Here is a 22,334-nt window from a genome sequence, read left to right as displayed (position 1 = left end):
GATGTGCTTGACACTGGCCTCTCAGAGTAGAATAGCCCACGCAGAAGTCTGCTAACGCTATATTGCTTCAGTCCTTCTCAGGCTCCTGCTTCTCATCCCATCAGCAGCACAGGCAGACGCTTCAGAGACATGGCATGAAGTCTCACCTGGGATGTTTTGGAAGATGCTTATGTCATTTTTAGTCTGAACAAAATACTTCTGAGTGGTGGTGGGCAATTTCACCAGCATATAAAATTTGTTCTATGAGTGCATGTAACTGTCAATATTGGACTTCTCCGTATAGTATAAATTGATCCAATAAGTTTTCTTTGATTTCCCCCTCCCCAAAATGTTTTTCATTCAGCTGTGAAGGAAATGGAGAAGTACTTAAAACCGTTACAGTTGTACTTATCTTATGCATATGGTAATAGAACTTCATTAGGAATTTGATGGGAAACCCTCATGATGAACCCAAAGCACAATAGCAGTGGTTTAGTCCTGCTTAAGGCACATGGATTCGGAAGTGTCACCTCCTCAGAAAAGAATGGCTTTGAACCTTTGGAAACTACTTGCAAAATGGCCTTGCATTTGCTGCAGATAACCTTAGGATTGCCTTTTTTGTGTGTTATTGCAAGATTTTCAGACCTTGCATTGAATTAAAGTCCTTTGAATGGGCCTTTTTGTTTATATTTTCACTTAGTTACACTGGAAGGTCACAGAAGATAAAAGGACTAAATGTGCAGTCAAGGGCAAATCAGAACAGGTATGTACTTTTATTGAACTTTGAGAAGGATGTTATATATCTCACTTAAGAGGAATGATATTAAAAGAAGAAAGGCTTCAACTGTTTGAAATTTAAAATTTTCAAATAACCACCTAAATTCTTTAATTAACTTGAGCTTTAGGAACTGCAGCATGCTTAGTTTAGTCTTTTTTATATTATTTTTAAATTCTTATGTTAATTATTTCTTGCTGGTGAATATTATTTGAATGTTTGAAAATCCGAACACATCCTGATGTGTGCTTAATGTTACAAGTTTTTCCATTAAAATGATAAACCAGTATTACTTTCATTGAGGTAATTAATAGCAACTGTTGTGTTTTGTTATTGCAGTAATTCCTTCCCAGCATTTGATTTTGCAAAATGACTGATAATTTTGTTTGCTTTGTTTTAGGTCATGGGATTTATTTATTAGGCCAGTGCTGTTCCACCAGTGTATTTTTCACTAACTACATATATCCTTATTGTGGTACTCAGCGGGTGTGACCCTTGCTGGTGTGACTGTTCGGACAGCTCCCTGCCACCTGAGTGGCCTGGTTTCCTGCCAGCTCAGCAGTGCAGGCAGCTCAGCCCTTGGGATCCCTTGGTATTTCTGGGGGCCACAGACCTCTTGTGACTGCCAGCAGCCAGGCTGGCTTGCTCATTTTGCCTTTCTGTGGAGATGGTTTGCTTGAGGTGGTTGGCTGTATGTGGATGCTGCTTTTCCTCCTGTGTAATGCCACATAGTGATAGAGTAAAGTGAGAGTTCGCAGGGCAAGGCTGATGGTCAGGCTTTTAGCACAGGTCTGGAAAAGTCTGCAAGCCTTGCAAATACTAAAAGCAGTCCTAGTCTACACTTGCTGGGATTTCGCATCAGCACCTGTGATCTTGCAGTCTCTTTGCATCACACTTATAAAATCCCAGGTGCTGCATCCAGGGCTGATAGGCATCTTGCATTCATGGGGCTTCTGGGGTCAGAGTGGGCACTCTGTTGGCTTGGCTTACTGCCTTTTCTTTGACTGGCAATATCAATGTGTTATCCTAACACAAGGTGTGACGAGTAGTTAAGGGACATTTCCTCCTTGTCTGCCTCTTCAGGGTGCACACAGTGTTCTTTCTGTTCTCCAGGTTCAGTTGGGGTTACAAGTAATAATACTCAGATACAGCCATGATGAATATGAGAGATGTGATTTTTCTCACTTGTGTACAGTTGAGCATATCTCCACCAGTCCACGGCAGAGATTACTGGTGTTAGAGCAGATGTTAGGTGCTTTGCCAGACCTCCAGACTTCTTTTTCTTTGTTTTTCCTGTCCCCTGTTTAGCAAGTCACACCTACTGCCAGCCATGTTTTTTCCTCTCTGTTCTCATAACCTTTTTCTAGTCACATTTATGTTATAGCCACGGTGTTTTGCATAGTGCAACAGTTTCAAGGTATATGTCTATATATATTATTCAAAGGTCAAGGTATTAAGCCACTACTACTATTTCTTATAGCTAAATGGGCAGTCCTTTCCCCCACCCATCACCACTATGCTGTTTAATGGCAGCAAAAAGCACTTACACAGCCGTTCAAGGACCTTATCTGGCAGAAAACTGGTTTTGCTCTTTTTTCCACCCAGTTTTGTCATACCGAACCCACCATACAGTCACAGAAATACCTGGTTTGGCTCATAAGAAGGAAGAGTGAGAACAGTGCTTATACTTTAGTTTATGGAACCATCTGGTTCCATACCAGATAGCAGTGGTGGTATCTGGCTGTGCACCAGCAAGTATTAAGGGGTGGTGTTTATACTGTTATTTTTTCCTTTCTCCCTAAGTGGATGTTTAGAGTTGTTTTTCTTCGTTATTATTATGAAACTTTATGGTATCCTTTATTAAAGACTTTGCTCAAACTCCTTGTTCTATTTTAGAGCCAAAGAAATTACGAAGCTTCCTTGGATGAAAGAGGACTTGATATCAAGAGCTAAAAAAAAGGACAGATAAAAGTGATAAAGCTTTGTAGCTAATTTAATGGCATTAGAGATTTCTCTCTCAAGAAATAACTTGACTATCAGTGTTTCATCTAGGCTTACAAGGGTTGACAAAGTCTAAAACTTACTCCATGTTTAACTGGTTGTTCCCATGGCTTGTGCTTCCATGGAACAACTTGAGATGCACCATACTGAGCATATGTGGCTCAGCACTTGGTCGTGCTACCCTGATGGGTATACTGAGGCAGCTGTGTGCTACTGGCTGTAGGAAACCAGATGCTGCAGGACTAGAGCTTCTGGAGATTAAGATGGATGGTGTCCCAGTGGTGCTTGTATCATCCAGCCTTGGTGGTGTGGTGTGGCGTGGCATAGGTAGCAGCAAACAGAGGAGCTGACAGCACAACTTTATTGTTACCAAGCTGTGGCTTATCTTTTTTTTATCTTCTGTTACAGACAGAGTGTCGTAATTATGTGCGTGTCTTGCAACAGCTGAATGATACTTTTCTCTATGTGTGTGGAACGAATGCATTTCAGCCAACATGTGATTACCTGGTAAGAATGTACATATGTTTGGACCCAACAATGGTAACTTTAAAAGCAGCTCATTTAAACAATGAGTTAATTTCCATCCCCAAAGACTGTTGCAATTTCAGTGCAGGTTGTAACATTTGAAGCATTTATTACACCATCCCACAGTAATGATAGAGTATGGGAATAAACTACTGTTCCTTTTTCAAAGCACTTACTGAATTATTGATTCATCTTGTTTAACTGTGGATTTACTTTTTCTTAGCTTTTATAATTCTTTGTGTATTGTGTGTTAGCATAAAAACGATTTCTAAAACTGAAATGACATTCTTGGTGACTTCCTTCCATTACCAAATCTACCTGAAATGTCTCGCATTCCTGTCTTTGCTCCTGGCTATGCCACAGCTGCATAGTGTTGAGTGCTTCAGAGTGAAGTCTTGGTGCAAAATCAAAACGCTCTTCTTTTGCTGTAGACTCTTGTATCATTCTCCTTACTGCAGCTCTTTAACAGTTCTGAAATTGAGAAATCTTGTAATTATTTGGGGTTTTTTTCTTTCTCACCTGCAAGTCTGCTGCCATCACCTCTGGAGCATTGCCAGAAGTTGTTGCCCTTAGCCTCCAATGTCTTTGTTATACAGTATAACTGATCACTTCCCCAATACTATGGCTACAGTTCTCAGTCGTCTTTCTGATAATCATTCTCTCAGTTTTTCAGGGATTTATAAAATAGCAACCAAAGGACTCTGTTGCTTTTTAAAATTTAGTTGTATATGCTCCATCTCACAAAGTTAACATAATCTTAAAAATTGCTAAATCCACTTCAGAAAGCCTTCTTGATTTCTAAAACTCTCAGATTTTGTGCAGGCTAATTCAGTAATTGCCATCTCTTTCCATGTATCAATTAATTTCTCTGCTTTTCCTGTTCTCTGGCTTTTTTTTGGGTGTTCTTTCTTCAGGTCTATCTGGATTTCACTTCTTGTCTTCTGTTCTGTTCTGCTCCTGCCCTCACAAATCATAGGATCACTCACATGTCCTTTCTGTCTGCTGGACCTGATAAGATTTTCTGAAAGTTCATATGCCTTTTATAATCTTAGAAAAAATGCCTTTGATGCTGGAATGTGATGATATAGTCCATGATTTAGTGTTAATTTTTTGGTTACCTTTGCATGAGTCAAGTGGCTGAAAGAAAAGTGCTAACAGTTGTTTTTTTGTGGTTTTCAACTTGATTTTTTGCAGAATTTAATTTCATTTGAACTTGGAGGTAAAAATGAAGATGGTAAGGGCAGATGTCCATTTGATCCTGCTCAAAGCTACACATCTGTTATGGTTGGTAAGTTCAGACTTTGCATATATCTCGTTATTATGTATAAAAATGTTTGATTTTTTCCACTGTCATTCTCCAGTCTCTTGATATAAAAATGGTAGATGGTATCCATATTTTTTATATCTTTACTGTGTATTTAGAGTGACAATGTTAAGTATTTTAATATCTACCTTTAGTGTGTTTCTTAAAAGAACTTACAACTCTAGGTTGTTTTGGGAGCAACTTTTAAAATAATAGATTTTAAACTGTATGTTCAGGTGTTTAACGTATTTAGACCAAGTAGTCCAAATGTACTTCAGCTGCCTTTGTACTATAAATGGCTGTCACTTCAGTAAATTTAACAAGCAGAATTTTTTCGCTTTCTGAAGACATATCCATGAAACAAAACAGGGAAATGACATACACATGCAGTGTATTACTGCATGGTTAGACACCAATGAATCTTGATTTGGTGAAAACAGAGGTCATGGCTGGACCCTGGTGTCAAAAGATCATAAAAGAGAAGTTCAAAGTAACATGAAACAGGAATGAGAAAGAAAAGAACACACTCCTTGCATTGTTGCCCAAATTATTAAAGTTGAGTTTTAATAATAGTGGTATAGAGAGTAAAGTAATTCAAAAACTTCTGTGTTATATCTTAAATAAATTTGCATGTCTGTACATAAACTGTAGGTTTACAAGCTAAGTGTAAAAGTACCACAAAAACAATGCTGACTTGCCAGTTGCTTGTGTGAAAGCAATACTAAACCCAAGTGTAGAAGCGTTAGTCTTGAGAATGGTCAGCAGAAATGTAAACACAGAAGACATGTCTGGGGCAATCTAGAGGAAATCCTTGTTTATCTTTTCTTGTGGGAAGTTTAAGCTTACATAGGCTCCTGAAATATTTATGTACCCTTTTTGGTATCTAGTGCATAAGCAAGTCTAAAATATTTGTTTTTCCGTCAAAGATGGAGAGCTTTATTCTGGGACTTCTTACAATTTCTTGGGAAGTGAACCTATCATTTCACGGCACTCCACTCAGAGCCCTCTGAGAACAGAGTATGCAATACCTTGGCTCAATGGTAAGTGGGTATGAGAAATGGCCCAAACAAATTGGTTTTCCTCCTTCAATGGCACACTTATAGAGAGTTTTAAGTGTCTTACCTGGGGCAACTGTCTAACACCACCAAGAGAATGGATTTTGTTATTCTGGCGTATGCTGAGATGTGAGGGTCTGCCATTTAGAAATCTTTGAAATTTCAGGATTTTTATCATCGTTGACAAGGAAATATCTTCAAGACCAGTTTGTTTTTTATCTATTGTTCATCCTTGCAATAATGCAGCATAGTTATGATATAGTGAGGAAAAGAATGTTTTTGGTCTTTTAACGGTTTTCAAATTGAGCTGGTCATGGTTCCTGATGATTTCAGCTCCTGAATTTCAAAATTCACCTTTTGTGAATGCTTAGAGGCCTTTTGCCAAAGAGGAGCAAAATCATGAAGCTAACATATTCCAAAAGATGCTTTATATCCAAAGAGCACAGAATACAGGGTACAGAGTTGAGTTTTGTAAATACATCTTGTAATGATACCGTCACTTTTAGTGTTTCAGCTAATAGCTGAAATAGAGGAGAGGCAGGCAAGGGAGGATACCTCATCAGGCCTGTGAGTGACCATGCTTGAGTATGGACTAAGGAACATTGAAGTAACGGGATACTTGAGAGATCTCTGTGGTCTGATATCTTACTATTTTCATACAGGGTTTGTGGTTTTGGTGTCTCCTCTATTTTTTTTAGTAATGCTATTCATATTATGTACAGCAAACTGCATAGGCAGGTCAGTGACATGAGAGCAGGTAAATGCAGCGTGAGGTTTGGGTGAAAGAGGACTTCGAGAGGGTCTTTGAGGTAATCATGTTAGTAGTCACACATATAATATAAAATTCTTCTCTTTGCACCTGTAGAGCCCAATTTTGTTTTTGCTGATGTGATAAGAGCAGACCAAAACAGCACAGATGGAGAAGATGACAAGATATATTTCTTTTTCACTGAGGTATCTGTGGAATATGAATTTGTTGGAAAACTGATGATTCCAAGGATAGCTAGAGTGTGCAAGGTGGGACACAGTTCAATTTACTTTTAATCATTTGACTAGAATGTTGTGTATGTTAAAAAGTATTTATTATTGTGAACTTATTGCCAGTTAAAGGGAAGTGGTTGAACCTAGGGAATCATAGGTTCAATTAAATTTTGATCAATTCTTCAGAACTGAGAAAGCCTAATTGTTGCTTTGGGAACAAATACTTGATTTAATTTTGCACAATGGTGAAATTTTAATACATCCAAGGGTTCTGCCCACCCCAGGGGAAAAAAAAAACAATCACCACAAAAGCCAGCAACAGTAAAGTCTCTCTTCTGGCTTTTTTTTTTTTTTTTTTAAACCACACTGAAGTTGAAGTACAGCTCCCTGGGAAGAACTGACTTTGATTGGAGCTGAGTGTATAGGATGTTTGTCGAGTTGCTTTCAAGTAGCTGTATACAAACAAAACTGTAGCTGTGCTCACAGCAGAATAGCTCTTGACTGTGGTGTGTAGCAAATGGGACTTCCATGAAGTGGTTAGCCTGATCTTGTCACACTTGTTGTGCTTAAGTCTCAATGTCTTAAGCTGATTCAAGTATATACTGAGGAGTGTTGGTTAAAAATCTTGCTGATGAAAAAGGTTTATTCCACTAGAAAACATTGATTTAATAACAAAATTTTTTTTCAGTGGAATGTATCAATTTCCTCAGGACCTTTTTTTTCCTAACAGGAGATTTATCTAGCTGTTTCGTTTGGAGGTTGAAATGTTTTATTTTGACTTTACTTTTTATATTTAAACATGGAAGTCAAAACATCAATAACAAGTTAGTGCCCTTGAGATTTCCATTAAACAAGCAGCTGGAGGCAGGTTTACATGAGGCTTATTGTTATGGCTGCCTGCCCACTAACAGCTTGTGCGTGCTTGAAGAGGGGAGTATTGTGGAATGAGAGCTTTATTGCTGCTGTTTGTTTGAAATAGGAGTCAATGGCAAGTTGCAAATCTATAAGCATTTATATTTAATATATTTCATATTTTTGCTGTTTTCTTAATATTTTGCATAACAGCATTGGATAATGATAGGAAATATTAATAATGTTCAAATATGCCCTGCTTTTTGAAGAGAAGTAACAGAGCTACAGCTTGAGTATTAACTGTTTTGAAGTGTTTCTAGTCAATATATCTTTACGTCTTTAAGCTTTAGTACTGCAGATCCTTTATAAAGGTGGTAACTGCTTGCAGGATTAAACCATTGCTGCATTTCTTCTAATGAAACAATGTCAGGCAAGTTTAAGTTCATATTGCAACATTAGAATTTAAATCACAGTTCAGGTGTCACTGAACAAATGCAACGTTACTTATTTCTCTTAAGCGACTGTATAATACTTACATGCTTATCTTAGTTGTTCTAAAAATCAGGTTTTTTTCTAACAGTACATTGCTCATCTCAATTTTTCAAGTGTTGCAGAAGTACAGTTATTTTGTAAGTCTCATATCTTCCCTTTGTGTTGATAAAAACCAATTCAGCACTATTTTTTTGAATCAACTAATTTTCCTTTGGCCTCCTTACTTTTTTGTTTGTGAACATGTTAATGCTTATTTCATGTTACTATAGATGAAATGTGAAATGTTAGAAAATAACAGGGCTTGTAAATTCATGCTGTATTAGTAGTGGTTCTTAAATGCAAAAGTGCTGCTAACTTTCCTTACAAACACCTTCTTATTTTTTTTAATATCAAAAGAGGGACCAAGGAGGATTAAGGACCTTGCAGAAAAAATGGACTTCCTTTCTCAAGGCCAGATTGATTTGTACTATCCCTGATAAGAATTTAATTTTCAATATTATCAATGATGTTTTTATTCTCAAGTCTCCAACTTTGAAGGAGCCAGTGATATATGGAGTCTTCTCTCCGCAACTGTAAGTGTGGTGTAGCCTTTTCCTGGATAAGTGCTTTTAATCTCAATTAGTTACTGTAAGTAAAAATTGCCTTTATGATTTTTATTTCTTTTCTTCTTCCTCAACTTTTAGGAATAATGTGGGTCTGTCAGCAGTGTGTGCATACAATCTGTCTACTGTAGAAAATGTTTTCTTGAAAGGAAAATATATGCAGAGTGCTACAGTAGAACAGTCTCATACAAAGTGGGTACGATACAATGGGGAAATTCCTAATCCTCGACCTGGTGCGGTAAGTTTCTGTAATCTTGGATCTGATGACTAGTCCTTTTTTAGTGCTCAGGAGTAAAGAAAATACTAGGTAACCTGCTAAAGATTAATTTTAGTTTGTCCTGATCTGGATACTTTTTGTTGTAAAGACTTCATAGGAAAACACTGAAGTGACTTATTCTGAACTGAATATTTGGGAATGAAGGTGGGGGTTTTTAATGTATAATGGAGTTATTTGCTGGTTTTTTGTTACTTTTTCAGTTATTTGCTCGGGTTTGTTTCATTATGTTGTTACTAATTTTTTTAGTGTGAAGTAGATGTCAGTATATGCTAGGCAACATCAAATACTTTTTAGTTTAGATGAACAGAAGTATAGCGATCATTGCATTGTGTCAGTAGGTTCAGCAGCTTTATCCAGTGCAGTGCAATGCTCTGCAAACAAAATGTTCATAGTGCTGGGTGTCTCTCACATGTTTCTTACTTTCTCATGTTCCCTGCAGTCATCTTGTTGCTCCTGCTTAATGAGGTGAAAGTTAAAAGTAAAAAAGCATGAAAGTCCAGAAAGAATGTTATCCTGAAATGCACTTTGGGCCCAAATAAGAATGTAGTCCGATGCTCAGGGATTAGTATATCACAGAAGCCAAAGTGCTACAAGACCCAAGGACTTCCCTAGGTAGAATGAGTATAATGTAAAGGTGTGTTTACTGGCCAAAAGAAAGCAGAGAAGAAAATGCGTGTAGCTGCTGTTAATTGTCTGTATTTTGTGCAAGTGAACGATACAATTTGATTGGGGTTTTTTTTGGTTTGTTTCTCCTCCTCTGTTAGTGTATAAACAATGAAGCCAGAGCATCAAACTACATGAGTTCTCTGAATTTACCAGACAAGACATTGCAGTTTGTTAAAGATCATCCTCTAATGGATGACTCAGTGACCCCAGTGGGAGACAGACCTCGCCTAGTAAAACGAGATGTGAAGTATACTCAGATTGTAGTAGACAGAGTCAGAGCTCTCAACAGCACCATATATGATGTTATGTTCATCGGTACAGGTGAGCTCTGCAAAACGTTTTTTTAATGATGTACTGGTTCTTTATGCTGGAGTGTGTTCTAAGAGAAACTCTTGAGACTTCTGTATTTACAGTGCCTCTGCACCAACTGGTGTTTCATTGAAAAGTAAAGGTTCATGGTGAGTAAGTGGAGAATCTTACCTGCTTTGAAAAAGTATTGCAGGAAAGGAACTGCAAAACTGCAACGAGTGCAGCAGAAACAACATAGGAAAATCCCCAAGTGGTCATTCTTTGTCCAAAAATGTTATTTCTTGCTCAGAGCTCTTTTGTGCCAATGGCAACCATTAAACTTGCCATCATGAGTTGTGCGAACAGCAAGCAGATTGAGACAACTTTAAACAATTAAGCAATTTTTCCCTCTGCCTTTTTAATTTCAGAAGCTTACTTAAATATGTTGCTTTGTTGTTTCAGATCAAGGAGCACTGCACAAAGCTATCAGCTATGAAAATGGAATGCATATTATTGAAGAAACACAGCTTTTTCCAAACTTTGAGCCAGTCCAAACTCTCTTGCTTTCATCCAGAAGAGTAAGTGCTATAAGCATCACAGCATTCATCTCATTTTGCTCTTCCACAAAACATTTTAGTACCAGCTTGTAAGACTGACACGATGAAAGAAGACTGTCACTGTGCACAGAGCCAGAGGCTGCATCTGTAATTCATCGCACTACAGCAATGTCATGTATTGCCTGCTGCATTTCAGTGTGTTTGATAGGTAGCAGGCTTCTGAAGGTGTGTAGGTAGGGGGACACAGGTGCGCAGGTCTCCACGTGGACGCCATGTGCAGAAGCTGAAAGCTGTAAAGTATTTTAAGGTACCAGTTTTCAGGTTAGGAGTAACGTAGAAATCCTGACACCTTGTGGCCATTGCAAACAAGGAAAAACCGTCAGGGGTTTAGCAGAGGGGTGGTGTCCCTTTCTCAGGAACTAGACCTAAGAAGAGAGAACAGTCTTGTTTTGCAGACACACACATAAATGTGTAACTAATTGGTTTCTGCTGTCCCAAACCTTTCAGGCTTCTGCATGCTAGGTGTATCAGGAGAACGGTGGTGTTGGTGTGGCTCGGGGTGAGGACCTCTGGTGAGGTTCTGTCTGCCTGGCAGGGTACCAGCTGCATCTTTAGCTGGGAACACAAACCTTGCCGCAGGCTGCAAACCCAGCAGTCATTCTGCGCTATTAATCAATTGCTTGGTTTAACCCTGGAGTGGTTTTATGACAGTGGGAGGATAGCCACTGTGTGTACTTTGTACATGAATTATGCTTCTGGCCCTAGATATTCAGACCTGCAGATCTGTGAATGTCTATGAAATTATTACCCTAAGCAGTGGCTTGTAACATCAGACCCTTCAAACTGGTGAAATTTTTGGTTTTTTAAAGGAAAGAATGGCTCTTTTGAAGTATCTGATAGTAATACTGGCATTCAGTAGCTACCTAGTGATAGATAAATGCTTTGCAACTAGGGATTTAGAAGTACTGCCAAGATATCTTAGAAACAGCTTTTTTTGTGGGATTTTTAATAAATCTTTGCATGCCAACATGATTAACTCATGGTAGAAGGGTGCAAGAGAGCTTTATGCCATAATTCTTTCAAGGTCAACATGCACACTTGTCCTTTCATGCTTATAATAGAAGTCTGGAGGACAGAGTATACTTTTGATAGATAAATGAAAATCAGTGATTAAAAACTTATGTGCTTATAGATTTCGGTAAAGATGTTTATTTTTATATGATGCATCACACTGGCAATTTAATATATATGTGTGTGTATATATTAAAGTTTGCTGATTTCCTCTGCTTCTATTTGCAAGGCAAGCTTCAAATGCCTTGCTTTGACAGGAGGTTTCACCATTTACCCTGTGATAAAAGACAATGATAGATAACTCTTCTAATAAATATGCTAATGCTCATTGTTCTAATTTTGGGTAAATTCTGGGATCATTCATACACTGGCTTAACTATGATTCCCTCATTGCTTGGGAGTGGAAGGGAAATGATAGGCGTTACAGCCTGACACCAAAGACAGATGATCTACAGTTTCAGTACACCCTTGGTAGCCAAGGCTAGTGTAGAAATGATGGCACTGAATTTATTCACTTTGGATCCAGGTGCCATATTCTCAATTCCTCAAGAATATCCTGAAAGGGGGCAGTGTGAGACATGGCATAGGGGCTGCATAGGAAATGTGCTGTCTTTCCACACAGAAACTTCTCTCAAAGCTTAGGATTGGGGAAAAAAAAAAAAAAAACCAACAAAAAAACCCAACCCACTGCATCCTGCATGGCACTGGAGTGTATCAGTGTGTAGCTTCAAGGTAAAACTTCCATGTTTTTAGAACAACTTCTGGCACATAAAGCTAACACCCAAAACTGAAGCAGTGCTGCCTAGCACATTTCCATAAAAGCAGTGGTCCTTTTCAGTGATGAGGAGTTGGGAGGTCAGGTCAGGTGCCAGTCCTGAAAGCTGTGTAATCATGGTACCACCCAAGCAGGGATTACTTCTGCATGCCAGCATCAAAACACAAGTTTCTACCTCCTTGGGTGTCACGGTCAGTTCATGGAAGTCCTTTGTAGAGGTGATACTGATACATGTAGTGGCATCCCATAGTAATTGATTAACCACAAGAAGGTAAAATTGTTACCCTGATGATGGGCTTGAGATCCCTCTGGAGTCAGAGTTCTTTCTGAACACATTACAGCAGTAGTCACCAGACCCTTCCGATATACCTTCACCTTGTTCAGAGGGCAGTGGGCAGTCAGATCAGCCTACAGTAGATCCTCGTAACTCCTGCTTGACTGAAAGATTTGATTGGATTTTTAAAAATGGTCTACTCGGCTCACTGCGTGTTCTCTGAACTCATGGATGTACCAGCTGTGAATCATGCTGAGACACTACAGCCCATGTGCAGTGTTGCTATGTTGGTTGGGTGTTAGCTGGCAGAGCAGTAGCAAGATGAGCAGCGCTTGGTGCACTGGAGGAGCTTTCAGGCAAAGTGGAAAGCATTTCCTAGAAAGTCAGGAGTCTCCAACACTCCAGACTTTCTTCTGTGGGCACTGCAGCATAGTCCAACACTAACCTAAGTTAAATTTTAGAATCAGAGACTGTATTTGAATATATGTCTCTGAGGATTGATTCTCTTTGAAAGTCTGTCTTCCAGCAGTGCCAGCAGATTCTGGTTTGATCCAGTTTTTTTCTTTCATCTTCCAGCATCAAGAGTTTCCTTGAAAGCTGTCTGCATGCTTCATATATGAGATGGATCCAAACTGATTTGTGCTCGGTCTTGTAGCTTCCTCTAGGGACTGTTGTTAGTCAGACTGCATCGCTCATTAGCTTAATTGTAAGATAGACTTCCCCGTGATCATTGAATTAAAGAGACTAACTTGTTCAGAGTTCTTGTGGCAAAACCTCCTTACATCCATAGTGAAAGAGTGATAGTGAGCCCCCAAACCGAAATTCAGCCCTACAGTGCCTTGTTAGTTGTTTTCTTGAGGCCGTTTCTGATGTCTAGACCAAAAATCTGCACCATGAACATGAGATTTTTGAACAAGGTTCCTCTACTAGAAATCTTCCTTGCATGTCTGCCCATTACTTTGTGACCATATTGATCCTGCTGGAGTCGAGCAGTCTTACTGCAGACATGACCCCCGAGTGCATTTCTACATACTGAGATCTGTACGGCTGCAGTACAGGAGAAGCCACTCTTGTGCTTGGATCCAGCTCATTTGCCATGACAACATAGTAGAGTGCCAATAAATCCACTCGGTATTCTGCTCAGGATGAAGCCAGCCCACTGCCAAGGTGGGTTGTGCTGTTTGGCTTTGTATGCACAGCCTCTCAAAAGGACTAGAGGTTAGGTCACTGCTAGCTTTGGGTTGCCATGCAGACCCCTTTCTTGAGGCTTTGCATAATATGTAAGTTTTGAGTGTACCTTCAGCCGTTGGTTTCCCTGAGCTTTGAAACAGATGAGTGAAATAATGCAGCTGCCCACCTTTTATGAGAAGGCCGTTTGAGATGAGTGTGGTCTTTTCCTGCTGTGCTCAGTGAGACATGTTCGGGTTCCCCAGCAACGGTGGGTGAAATAGCCATTCTGTTGATATCCCGCTTTTCCTAGGTGTCAGGCCAGTGCTGTTTCCTGTGAATACTCTCTGGTGTTCCTCTTTGAGTAGCAAGTAGGCAGCTGCATTCGACTCTTCCAAGACTGATGCTGATGTGGCTGCAGAGACCTGACTGGTAGAAGAGCTGAAGGCAGTAGGACTGCTTTGGGTTAACAAGAGCAGGTCCCACATACAGCAAGCCTTGCCTGTTCAGGCTTGTGCACACCTGCTGCAGCCTTGTCATCAGCACAAGCTTGCCTTGCCTTACAGGATTGTCGGTGCATTGGTATTTGTGGAAAAAACTGTGTGATAAAACCGTAGTTAGACTTGGTGACTTCCCGATTTCACAAACTGTGTCTGTTTCAGGTTTTGGTTCTTTTGTCTTTTTGCACTTCAGCATCACTAAATATTTTCAAGATAAGTTTTCCTTTCTAGAAGTATAAGCTAATAAAAATGTGTACTCCCCTCATGCCTCAGTTTTTAGAAATACAGCTGTACTTATGTTAGGTTCAACTCTACTTTTAGTAATTCTTAAATTGTTTCATGAATTAGATTATTCAGCTTTGAGAAAGTGATTGGCTGTGGGGTTTTTTGTTGTGCCTTGTTTCTGTTTTCTAGGGCCAAAGATACCTCTATGCTGGTTCAAATTCTGGTGTGGTTCAGTCTCCAGTGGCATTCTGTGACAAGTATACCACTTGTGTTGACTGTGTTTTAGCAAGGGATCCTTACTGTGCTTGGAAACCCCTTGAAGCTTCCTGCATTGATATTTTTAAAGAAAGTGAAGTCGAAAGGTAATGCTAGTCTTTGATTACCTTACATTTACACTCAATATTGCCAATAACTGGCAATTTTTAACTGAATATTTTAAAATAGAGACTTCTTCCTATCCACCTACGTTTGCTTGTGCTGTTCCGTTAAGATGAATCTTAGTACGAAAGGATGGGCAGGCTGTAGGAGACGAGATTTGAAGTTGTAATACTTGGGCTTCCCTTTACAGGAGCTGGATTCAGAACATTGGTGGAGATGCATCTTCTTGTTCTGGTGAGTTAGTCTTTGAAGAGCTCTTTCACGTGTCTGGGTGGAGAGGTGAAAGACTTGTGTTCAGTTCAGCTTGTGTTTTTGATTATCTGGCCACTTCTTTATTTTAATAGGTATGAGATTCTGCTTCTGAATAGTTGAGCATCTCTACAGCCTGCATGTTATCTTAAAATGTCTGTGTTTGTATACATTTCAGTGTGCAGCGCACACACCCCTGAAATGAATGGGGGTACCTCAACAGCGACTTGTGAATGAAAGCAGTATTTACCATAAGTACTTCTAGTGCAGTACTTCTAGTATCATTTCTCTGTGATACAGCATTTCACATTCTACTGTGAGCCTTGTGCTTGGTTATTGCTGCTGGATCAAATGAAATGACCATGAAAAAAAGCTGGTTTTATGGTAAGAGAGAGGGGCAGCTCAGAATGTGGTACAGAGCCACTGAAGTACCCTCCATAGTGCTCCAAGGCACATAACCACAGGCCCTTGCTTTATAGCATGGGATGCTGCCACCAGATCAAGGAGATCTTAAAGAAGAGTAGTGTTACAGGACTAAGCTGCAGTAAACAAAGCTCTTGAGAGTTTGATATACTCAGTTTTATTTCTAATTCAAGCGAAACATGGACCACTATGAGGGTGTTACTTGTTAGTTTTTTCATTAATTTATGGTGTTGCATTGTGGGTGTGCGGTAAGTGCTGATACTTTTTTAGAAGACTTTGTTTCACTTGAGTAACAGCAGTTTGTTCAGTTTCTTCTTCCATGTTTTGTAGTTGCAGATTTACTTAAAATGTACCAATTGCATACAAAGCGATACAAAGTTCAGCATCTTGCCTCAAACGTTGACTGACTGGTTTCAGATGCATGCTCAGTTGTGGATCAGCAAGGTCTCATCTTTTCTGGAAGTGGAGGCTGTGTTAGAGTTTGAGGTGTCCTGCCTCTTAGTCTGCCTTAATGTCTTGCATGCAGCTGTAGCTTGGTATTTCACTGAGGTCCTTGCATGCTGTCATCTTGGACTTGTGAGTTAATCTGAATGCTGTGATCTTTAAGTTTCTGTTATAAGACTATAGCACAGTCTCGTGAAACTGTATGGATTAAAGCTAATGGAAATGATTGCTGATGCTCTGCACCTTTATTTTGGTGTTCCAGATAAAGTAAGAGAGAATTCCCTACAGCATACGTTCAAGCATGGGAGCACAGCAGAACTCAAGTGTTCTCAAAAGTCCAATCTGGCACAGGTAGTTTGGAAGTTCAAAGACGATGTGCTGAGAGTGGAAAGTCCCAAGTACCGTCTGCTGGAAAAGGCACTGCTCATCTTCAATTTATCAGAAGGAGACAGTGGTGTTTACCAGTGTTTGTCGGAAGAAAAAGTGAAGAATAAGAAATTCTCTCAAGTGCTAGCTAAGCATGTTTTGGAACTGAAAAAGATCCAGCATACCACAGCAGGCCCCACCACAGCAGCTGCACCAACAGAAGGTAATAGCCGTGTGCCAAAAGTGTCAGCTGTATCAACTGAGGGGTCTACTGCTCACACCTCGACCACTCTTATGGTACCAATCACGACAGCAAGGATAGTAACAAAGCCCATTGGCCCTGTCCTAACAAGTGCAGCCTCCAAGACAGAGCACTTCAATTCCATTCCTGACACGGTCCCAGAAAAGACGATGTTCCTCAAGTCAAACGATAACTTCCTGTTGATGTTCCTCTTCCTCTTCTTTTTTATTCTGTTCTTGTGCCTGCTCTCTTACAACTGTTACAAAGGGTACTTGCCAGGGCAGTGCTTGAAATTTCGTTCTGTCATGCTGCTTGGTAAGAAGAAAACTAAGTCAGATTTTTCTGATTGCGAGCAAAGTGTCAAGGAGACGCTGGTGGAGCAAGGCAGTGTCAGCCATCAGAGCGGGGAGCAGCTGAAGCCGGCACACGACACTGGCTACGAGACTGAGCCCGACTATGGGAACAGCCAGCTGCAGCCTGGGGATTCACAGGTGTCCCGAGAGGCCAAGGACAAGCCCTTCGATGTCAAGTGTGAGCTCAAGTATGCCGACTCAGATGCAGAGGGGGACTGAAGGACCCAATCGTTCATTTCAGTGGTGGAAATCAGCTGCAGTCCTGTGACTATTTGAGCGCAGAGAGCGGGTGTGACAGCTGAGCCATAGTGGGGATTACATGCCTGAGCTGTACAGCAAGCCAATTTGTGTTCGGATCTCGCCAGATTAGAGAAGCGGTGTACTTGTCTGCAGACCATAGCATCTTGTGTTGTACTGTCCCTTTTGTTTGTTTTTGCTAAATGGCCAGTTTCAGATCACCATTTGTTCCCAATTTTCCCCCCACCAATCGCTTCACTCTAGTGAACAGTTACGTGCTTGTTCTTCAGCCCTGTTCTTCCATAGGATACAAGTAACTTTCTAATTCAACTGGCTTTAAAAAGTACTTCAGTCTACACATATTTTTAGCTGCCATTAAAAAAAGACCTAGTTTCATTTTAATTCCAAATTGGAAATTAAGTTTAGTTTTATCAGATTGGTAAATTATAGACTTTTGTCCAGATTGGGACATTTTTTTTTTCTTTGCTTCTTGTGATTATTTTTAGTTTTATGCTTTCTGTTTTGGCACACTAGGTCTCTTTTAGTTAATTGAAGTTATTTTTAACTGCTCTTTAAGTATCTTAAATGTTAAGGTATAATGGGGATATAGCATTGGCTTGATTTGTGTAAGACTCAGGGATAATCTTGTTTAAAGGCTTTTTTTCTTTGCTGCTTTCTAGAAATTTAGGTACAACAAATATCAGTACAAAACATGGAGTAAGTGGCGGAGGAGGAAGGAAATAATAGATTTAGGAATACTTTTCCTCGCTCCCCCCGTTCCCCTCCTGTCTCCCCCCTTCTGCCTCCCACTCCCACCCTTAACCAGCAAGCTGGACGTAGTCACATTCTATTTTCTATACAAAACTGGATCTTTTGTTAAAGTGAAACAGTACAGGCAAGCAGCTGTCAGTTAGCAGTGACACAGAGAGAAGTTTTTTGCACTGTGGAAGTGAAACAGGAGTTGAGAAGAATTAACTACAATAATTCAGCTAGTGACGTGCTGGAATGGACTGTTAGGATACAGCCTGATGAGAAAACATTGCTGGTTTTTTTTTTTTTTCAGATTCAGAAATAACTCAGCTTCTTTTTGTGACAAATCTTTGCAGCGTCACCCTTTCTGGATGACACCTTGCAATCTCCTGTGCAACTGGAGACTGAAACTGGAGCTGCTCAAACAAGCATTTGAACTGTTTATGTGAATCATGCCTGCAAACGTGACAGCATGCATTTCTCAGCCTGGTTCACAGCAGCACTGTTTGTCTGTAAAAGCATTTTGTGCGGTACAGTCCTGAAGAATTGTTCCTCTCACTGCATCTTTCTGTAAATACTGCTAGAAGTAGAATACATTTGAACAGTAAATAGCAGTATGCCTGGGCTGCTTTTCTGTGTTCAACTTTCATGCGAACATAATTTAGACCATCTTAGTGTAAACAGTTTATATTTTATAAGATTCAGTTTGGTTTTATTTTTCTATTTTTAATTATGTACATATAACAGAATAAATATTAAAATAAATTGTATTATATCTTGACTTTTATGAAACTTGAGACAATGACACTGCTTTCCGTATTTCAGGTACCTAGTGCTCCTTTTGGTTTCTTTTAAGGGGGAAAAATGAAAACTTTTGCTATCTGCAGCTGATTCTCTTAGCTTTAGTTGAGTGGGCTATAACCCAGGGGAGTGGGATTGGAAGGATGGAATAAGAAACGTGGGTGAAGGAGGAAAGCACTCTTCTCTAGGGGCCTAGGGACACTTCCTATTAATACCCTCCTAAAATTCATTTGTCTTTTTGCATTATTTATTCAGTGTGTGATGTATTTCTTACAACTTTTTTCCTTAGTACCCTTTCTTTTTTTCTTTTCTGTCCTCTTCTGTCACACAGCCTCATCTCCTATACCTTTCCCTCCTACTGGTACCTCCTTTTTGTCCTGTGTGGGAAGTGATTCACCTCCTTCACCCACCAGTACCCAGCCTGATGTTTGGTCTAGCACAGACCCTGTAAAGGTCATGTTGTTGCCACCTTTCCTAAGTGACCAGGCACAGCATGTTAGTGTCCGGGGACCCTTTCACCTCTTCTGTCAAGCCACAGGTAAGTTGGAGGACACCTGTATAAACAAGCATTTTCTGCATTAGAGGTTTAGATACGTCCCCATGTTTTCCTTTTTTGCTGTCTTAAAAAAAAAGGAGAGAGAGAGAAAGAAAAAGACTATTTTAGGATGTATTGTCAGCATGCTGTTACCAAGAATCTGGCACTGTGAATACTGTACTGTAAAATGCAGGCTCTGATTTAGCAGCCTACTTTAGCATATTAATAGTCAATTGATTTTAATAGACTCCCTTGCATGCTGAAGGAGTTCACTGAGTCGTGGTTGCATAAGGCTGTTTAAATATTTTCACTGCCAGTATGTATGCCGCTTAAAAAATACACTTCTGTTGGATTTTAATTTAGTGTCTGTTCTGGACCAGGTCAGTTACTCCTTTTTAGCCCTAACTTATTTCAAGTGGTAAAGTACTTGCAGTAATGACAAATTATGAAGAATATATTATCTGATGTGTACAGGAAAAGGACAAAGCTATTTTTTCTATAGAATTCCAGCATTTGTCAGCTTTTGTTCAGATAGTAGTTTCCTGTTTAAGATGAGTGAGATTTAATGGATCTAAACAGGTCTTCAGATGTAACCTTTTTCCTTAAAAGAACAGATTACAGATAAGGATTACTAAGTAGTATTGTTTCATATTGGTCTGTCTCTAGTAAGTGTGTATGAGTGTTACATACACTCAGATCAAAATGCATGAATCTTTATTACAGTAGGTCTAAAAAGAAGAACAGAATTGTAGAATCATGTAGTTTAGAAAAGACCTTTCAGCCGTAATTTGTTCACTGTTGCTATACACAATTCAGAAACTTTGTTGTTCACCATGAAAAAAATTGTAATAATAGCATAAATAGCACAAAGGATTTAAACAGTCTGATAATAGTGCTACAGATCTGGAATTTATTTTAAAATTACTTTTTTCATCTGCAATATCTGATTTAACATGGCACTCGTGCTGGTTTTTAAAAGTAATTGAAATTGCCTTGGCATTGAGACTTAAAAGATGGAGCGGAGTCCTGAGGTTCGACTGTGGAATTCAATCCTGAGGTGGTGGGGATGAATAGTGGAAGCTGTAACAAGAATCAGACGTCCAAGAGATGCAGTGATGGCTCAGGCACAGGCAAAATGAGTGAGCTGTGGAGGCATTTCTGACTTCTCTCAGAAAGCAGTGAAGGACTGGACTTCGTGTTAATGGGTGGGGGATTTACTGCCTTTGTGAAATGACATTTGGCTGATACATCCATCACACTCTTCTCTTACCCAGAATTACAACTTCATTCCATTGATCTTTTTAGAAAACCTGACAAATGCAAACCAGCCTACCAAACTGATGCAGGTCTAATGTATCTTTCTGGGATCTGCATGGGAGGATATACGACTCTTTTGTGGGGGAGGTGGGGATGGGGCTAAGCAAATGCTTTTACTAGGAGGGAATTTGTTCACATTCCTCCAATATCTGTTAATATTTATATAAACGTACCTGTAATGGAATCTTATTTCCCTCAGCTATGAATATAAGGTAAAACGTGTTTGCAAGGGGCAGAAGGGTTAAATGGGACTGACAAGAGTTAAATGCCATACCTGGTCTTCTTCGTAAAGGATAAGGTATCAGCAAATGCGTGATGCAAATAAATAGACTGCCACATCATTCAGGCAAAAACCTGGAGCTCATTTTTAATTAAGTTTCTAATGTTATTTTTATGAGAATTAGTGAATCTCTTCCTCGTTTTTTTTTAAATTGTAAATGTCTGTTTCAAGCTGTCTGGAAACTCAGCAGGAGTAGGTGAGTTCTGTTACTCATTTCTTAGTCATCCCACATGTTTTGACCTGAAAGCTCACCCAAGGATAATACTTTACAACCTTGTAGCAGGCTCATTGCAACAACCTTAAAGTGGGTACAGCACCAACAGCCACTTGTCACCTATTGTGTGGTGGTGTTTTTTTTAAAAATGAGCTTTTCAAGAATGGAGTACTCCTGCCCTTCGTGAAAAGGACAGAATAAATCCTTCACAAACTGCCTCCCAGTTCCTCTCTCTGCTCCCCTGAACTGTGTCACATCTTCACATTTTTTCAAAGATGTGTCTGCTAGATACACACTCGAGCAAATGCTAGGTTTCCTGTAGAATTTATCTAATAGAACTTTTCTCTCCCATTACAGACTTTAAATCCTTTAAAGACATTTGAGGCAGGCTTCAACTAAGTTGAACAAAATACTGCACCATTTGGTGCAGGGGAGAGGTGGTGAGTTAGTGATGTATGCACCTGCTTTATATTTTCTCTGGTGTGGTCTGTTGCATTTGGATATAATGGAAACACCTTTTCTAGCGGTTCTCGTTCTGCTTAAAAATGTTTTTCTGCTACCTGCTCCACCACCTGTAGACTAGTTTATTCTTGATCTTAACTTTACAGATGAGTGACATACTAGAATGTCCCGAGTATGCTGAGCAACGATTTAAATCCATTTATAATCAGGAACAGTGTAAAACATTATGCTTTATTTGTGTTTCTGGCCTGCAGTCAGACTCCCTGTGTCCATGGTGTCAGTAAGTCTTAACGTCCTCCCTTAGTCTGTCTGAAGCTGGAGCTTTTCCATAATGGGTTTCTTAATTTTCAGTCTCATTAAATTAATCCTGGAAGTGAACGTGATAGTTCTGTAAACTCAGAAATCCTTTTCAAAAGAGTTATTTCATGGGGATATGAAGATGGGTGTTAACGCCCATGTACAATGCCTGTTCCCTGTGGTTATGCTATTCTGAAGACAGTGCCGGAAGGCTTCCCACATGGAAAAGATCCACAGCTTGCAAGAGTCAGAATTGCACATGATTCACTACAGTTTTTCTCTCTGGCGAAGCCTGAAGTTGCACTGAAAGACATGCAGAAGGGTGGGGAAAACATGATGCACCGCTCTTCACTAGTCACTGCAGCACACCGAGTAAAGTCTGGACAGAGCGTCTGCAGAGTTATGTCTGAACCAGACATTGCCCGAGGCTGTGCCCAGATGTTGAGGGTTGGCTGTACTGGTGTCACCAAGTACTGGTGCAGCACGGGTCTCAGGAGTGGGGCTCAAAAGTCCCCATACCCCAAGGGTGTGCCCAGTTCGACCCTGGGAAGAGGAGCTTTTCTGTTGGAGACTGATTTACCCAGGGAAATGAGGAAGGTTTTTCACTGGGACTGGCTTCATA

General features: G+C 39.8%; 1 protein-coding gene across 6 annotated transcripts in view; it reads left to right on the top strand.

Annotated features, from left to right (window-relative positions):
• Window positions 1–22,334, top strand: part of SEMA4D (semaphorin 4D) — a 97,507-nt gene that overhangs the window by 64,383 nt on the left and 10,790 nt on the right. For 4 of the 6 annotated variants that reach the window (XM_055698353.1, XM_055698352.1, XM_055698351.1 and 1 more), the window contains 12 exons: window positions 680–742; window positions 3,164–3,262; window positions 4,475–4,568; window positions 5,510–5,623; window positions 6,504–6,655; window positions 8,360–8,535; window positions 8,647–8,803; window positions 9,607–9,829; window positions 10,259–10,374; window positions 14,555–14,727; window positions 14,934–14,977; window positions 16,122–18,587. In XM_055698353.1, coding sequence (XP_055554328.1) covers window positions 680–742; window positions 3,164–3,262; window positions 4,475–4,568; window positions 5,510–5,623; window positions 6,504–6,655; window positions 8,360–8,535; window positions 8,647–8,803; window positions 9,607–9,829; window positions 10,259–10,374; window positions 14,555–14,727; window positions 14,934–14,977; window positions 16,122–17,038 — 2,328 coding nt within the window. In that variant the 3' untranslated portion in view covers window positions 17,039–18,587. Of the gene's footprint in view, window positions 1–679; window positions 743–3,163; window positions 3,263–4,474; window positions 4,569–5,509; window positions 5,624–6,503; window positions 6,656–8,359; window positions 8,536–8,646; window positions 8,804–9,606; window positions 9,830–10,258; window positions 10,375–14,554; window positions 14,728–14,933; window positions 14,978–16,121; window positions 18,588–22,334 lie in introns of those variants that run through there. The other 2 variants (XM_055698354.1, XM_055698355.1) reach the window with 1 other exon arrangement.

The sequence above is a fragment of the Falco cherrug genome, chromosome Z (genome assembly GCF_023634085.1).
Source record: "Falco cherrug isolate bFalChe1 chromosome Z, bFalChe1.pri, whole genome shotgun sequence".
In the NCBI taxonomy this organism is placed as follows: Eukaryota; Metazoa; Chordata; class Aves; order Falconiformes; family Falconidae; genus Falco; species Falco cherrug.
Note: the sequence above shows the minus strand (reverse complement) of the source record. Positions and strands in the feature narration are given on the sequence as shown.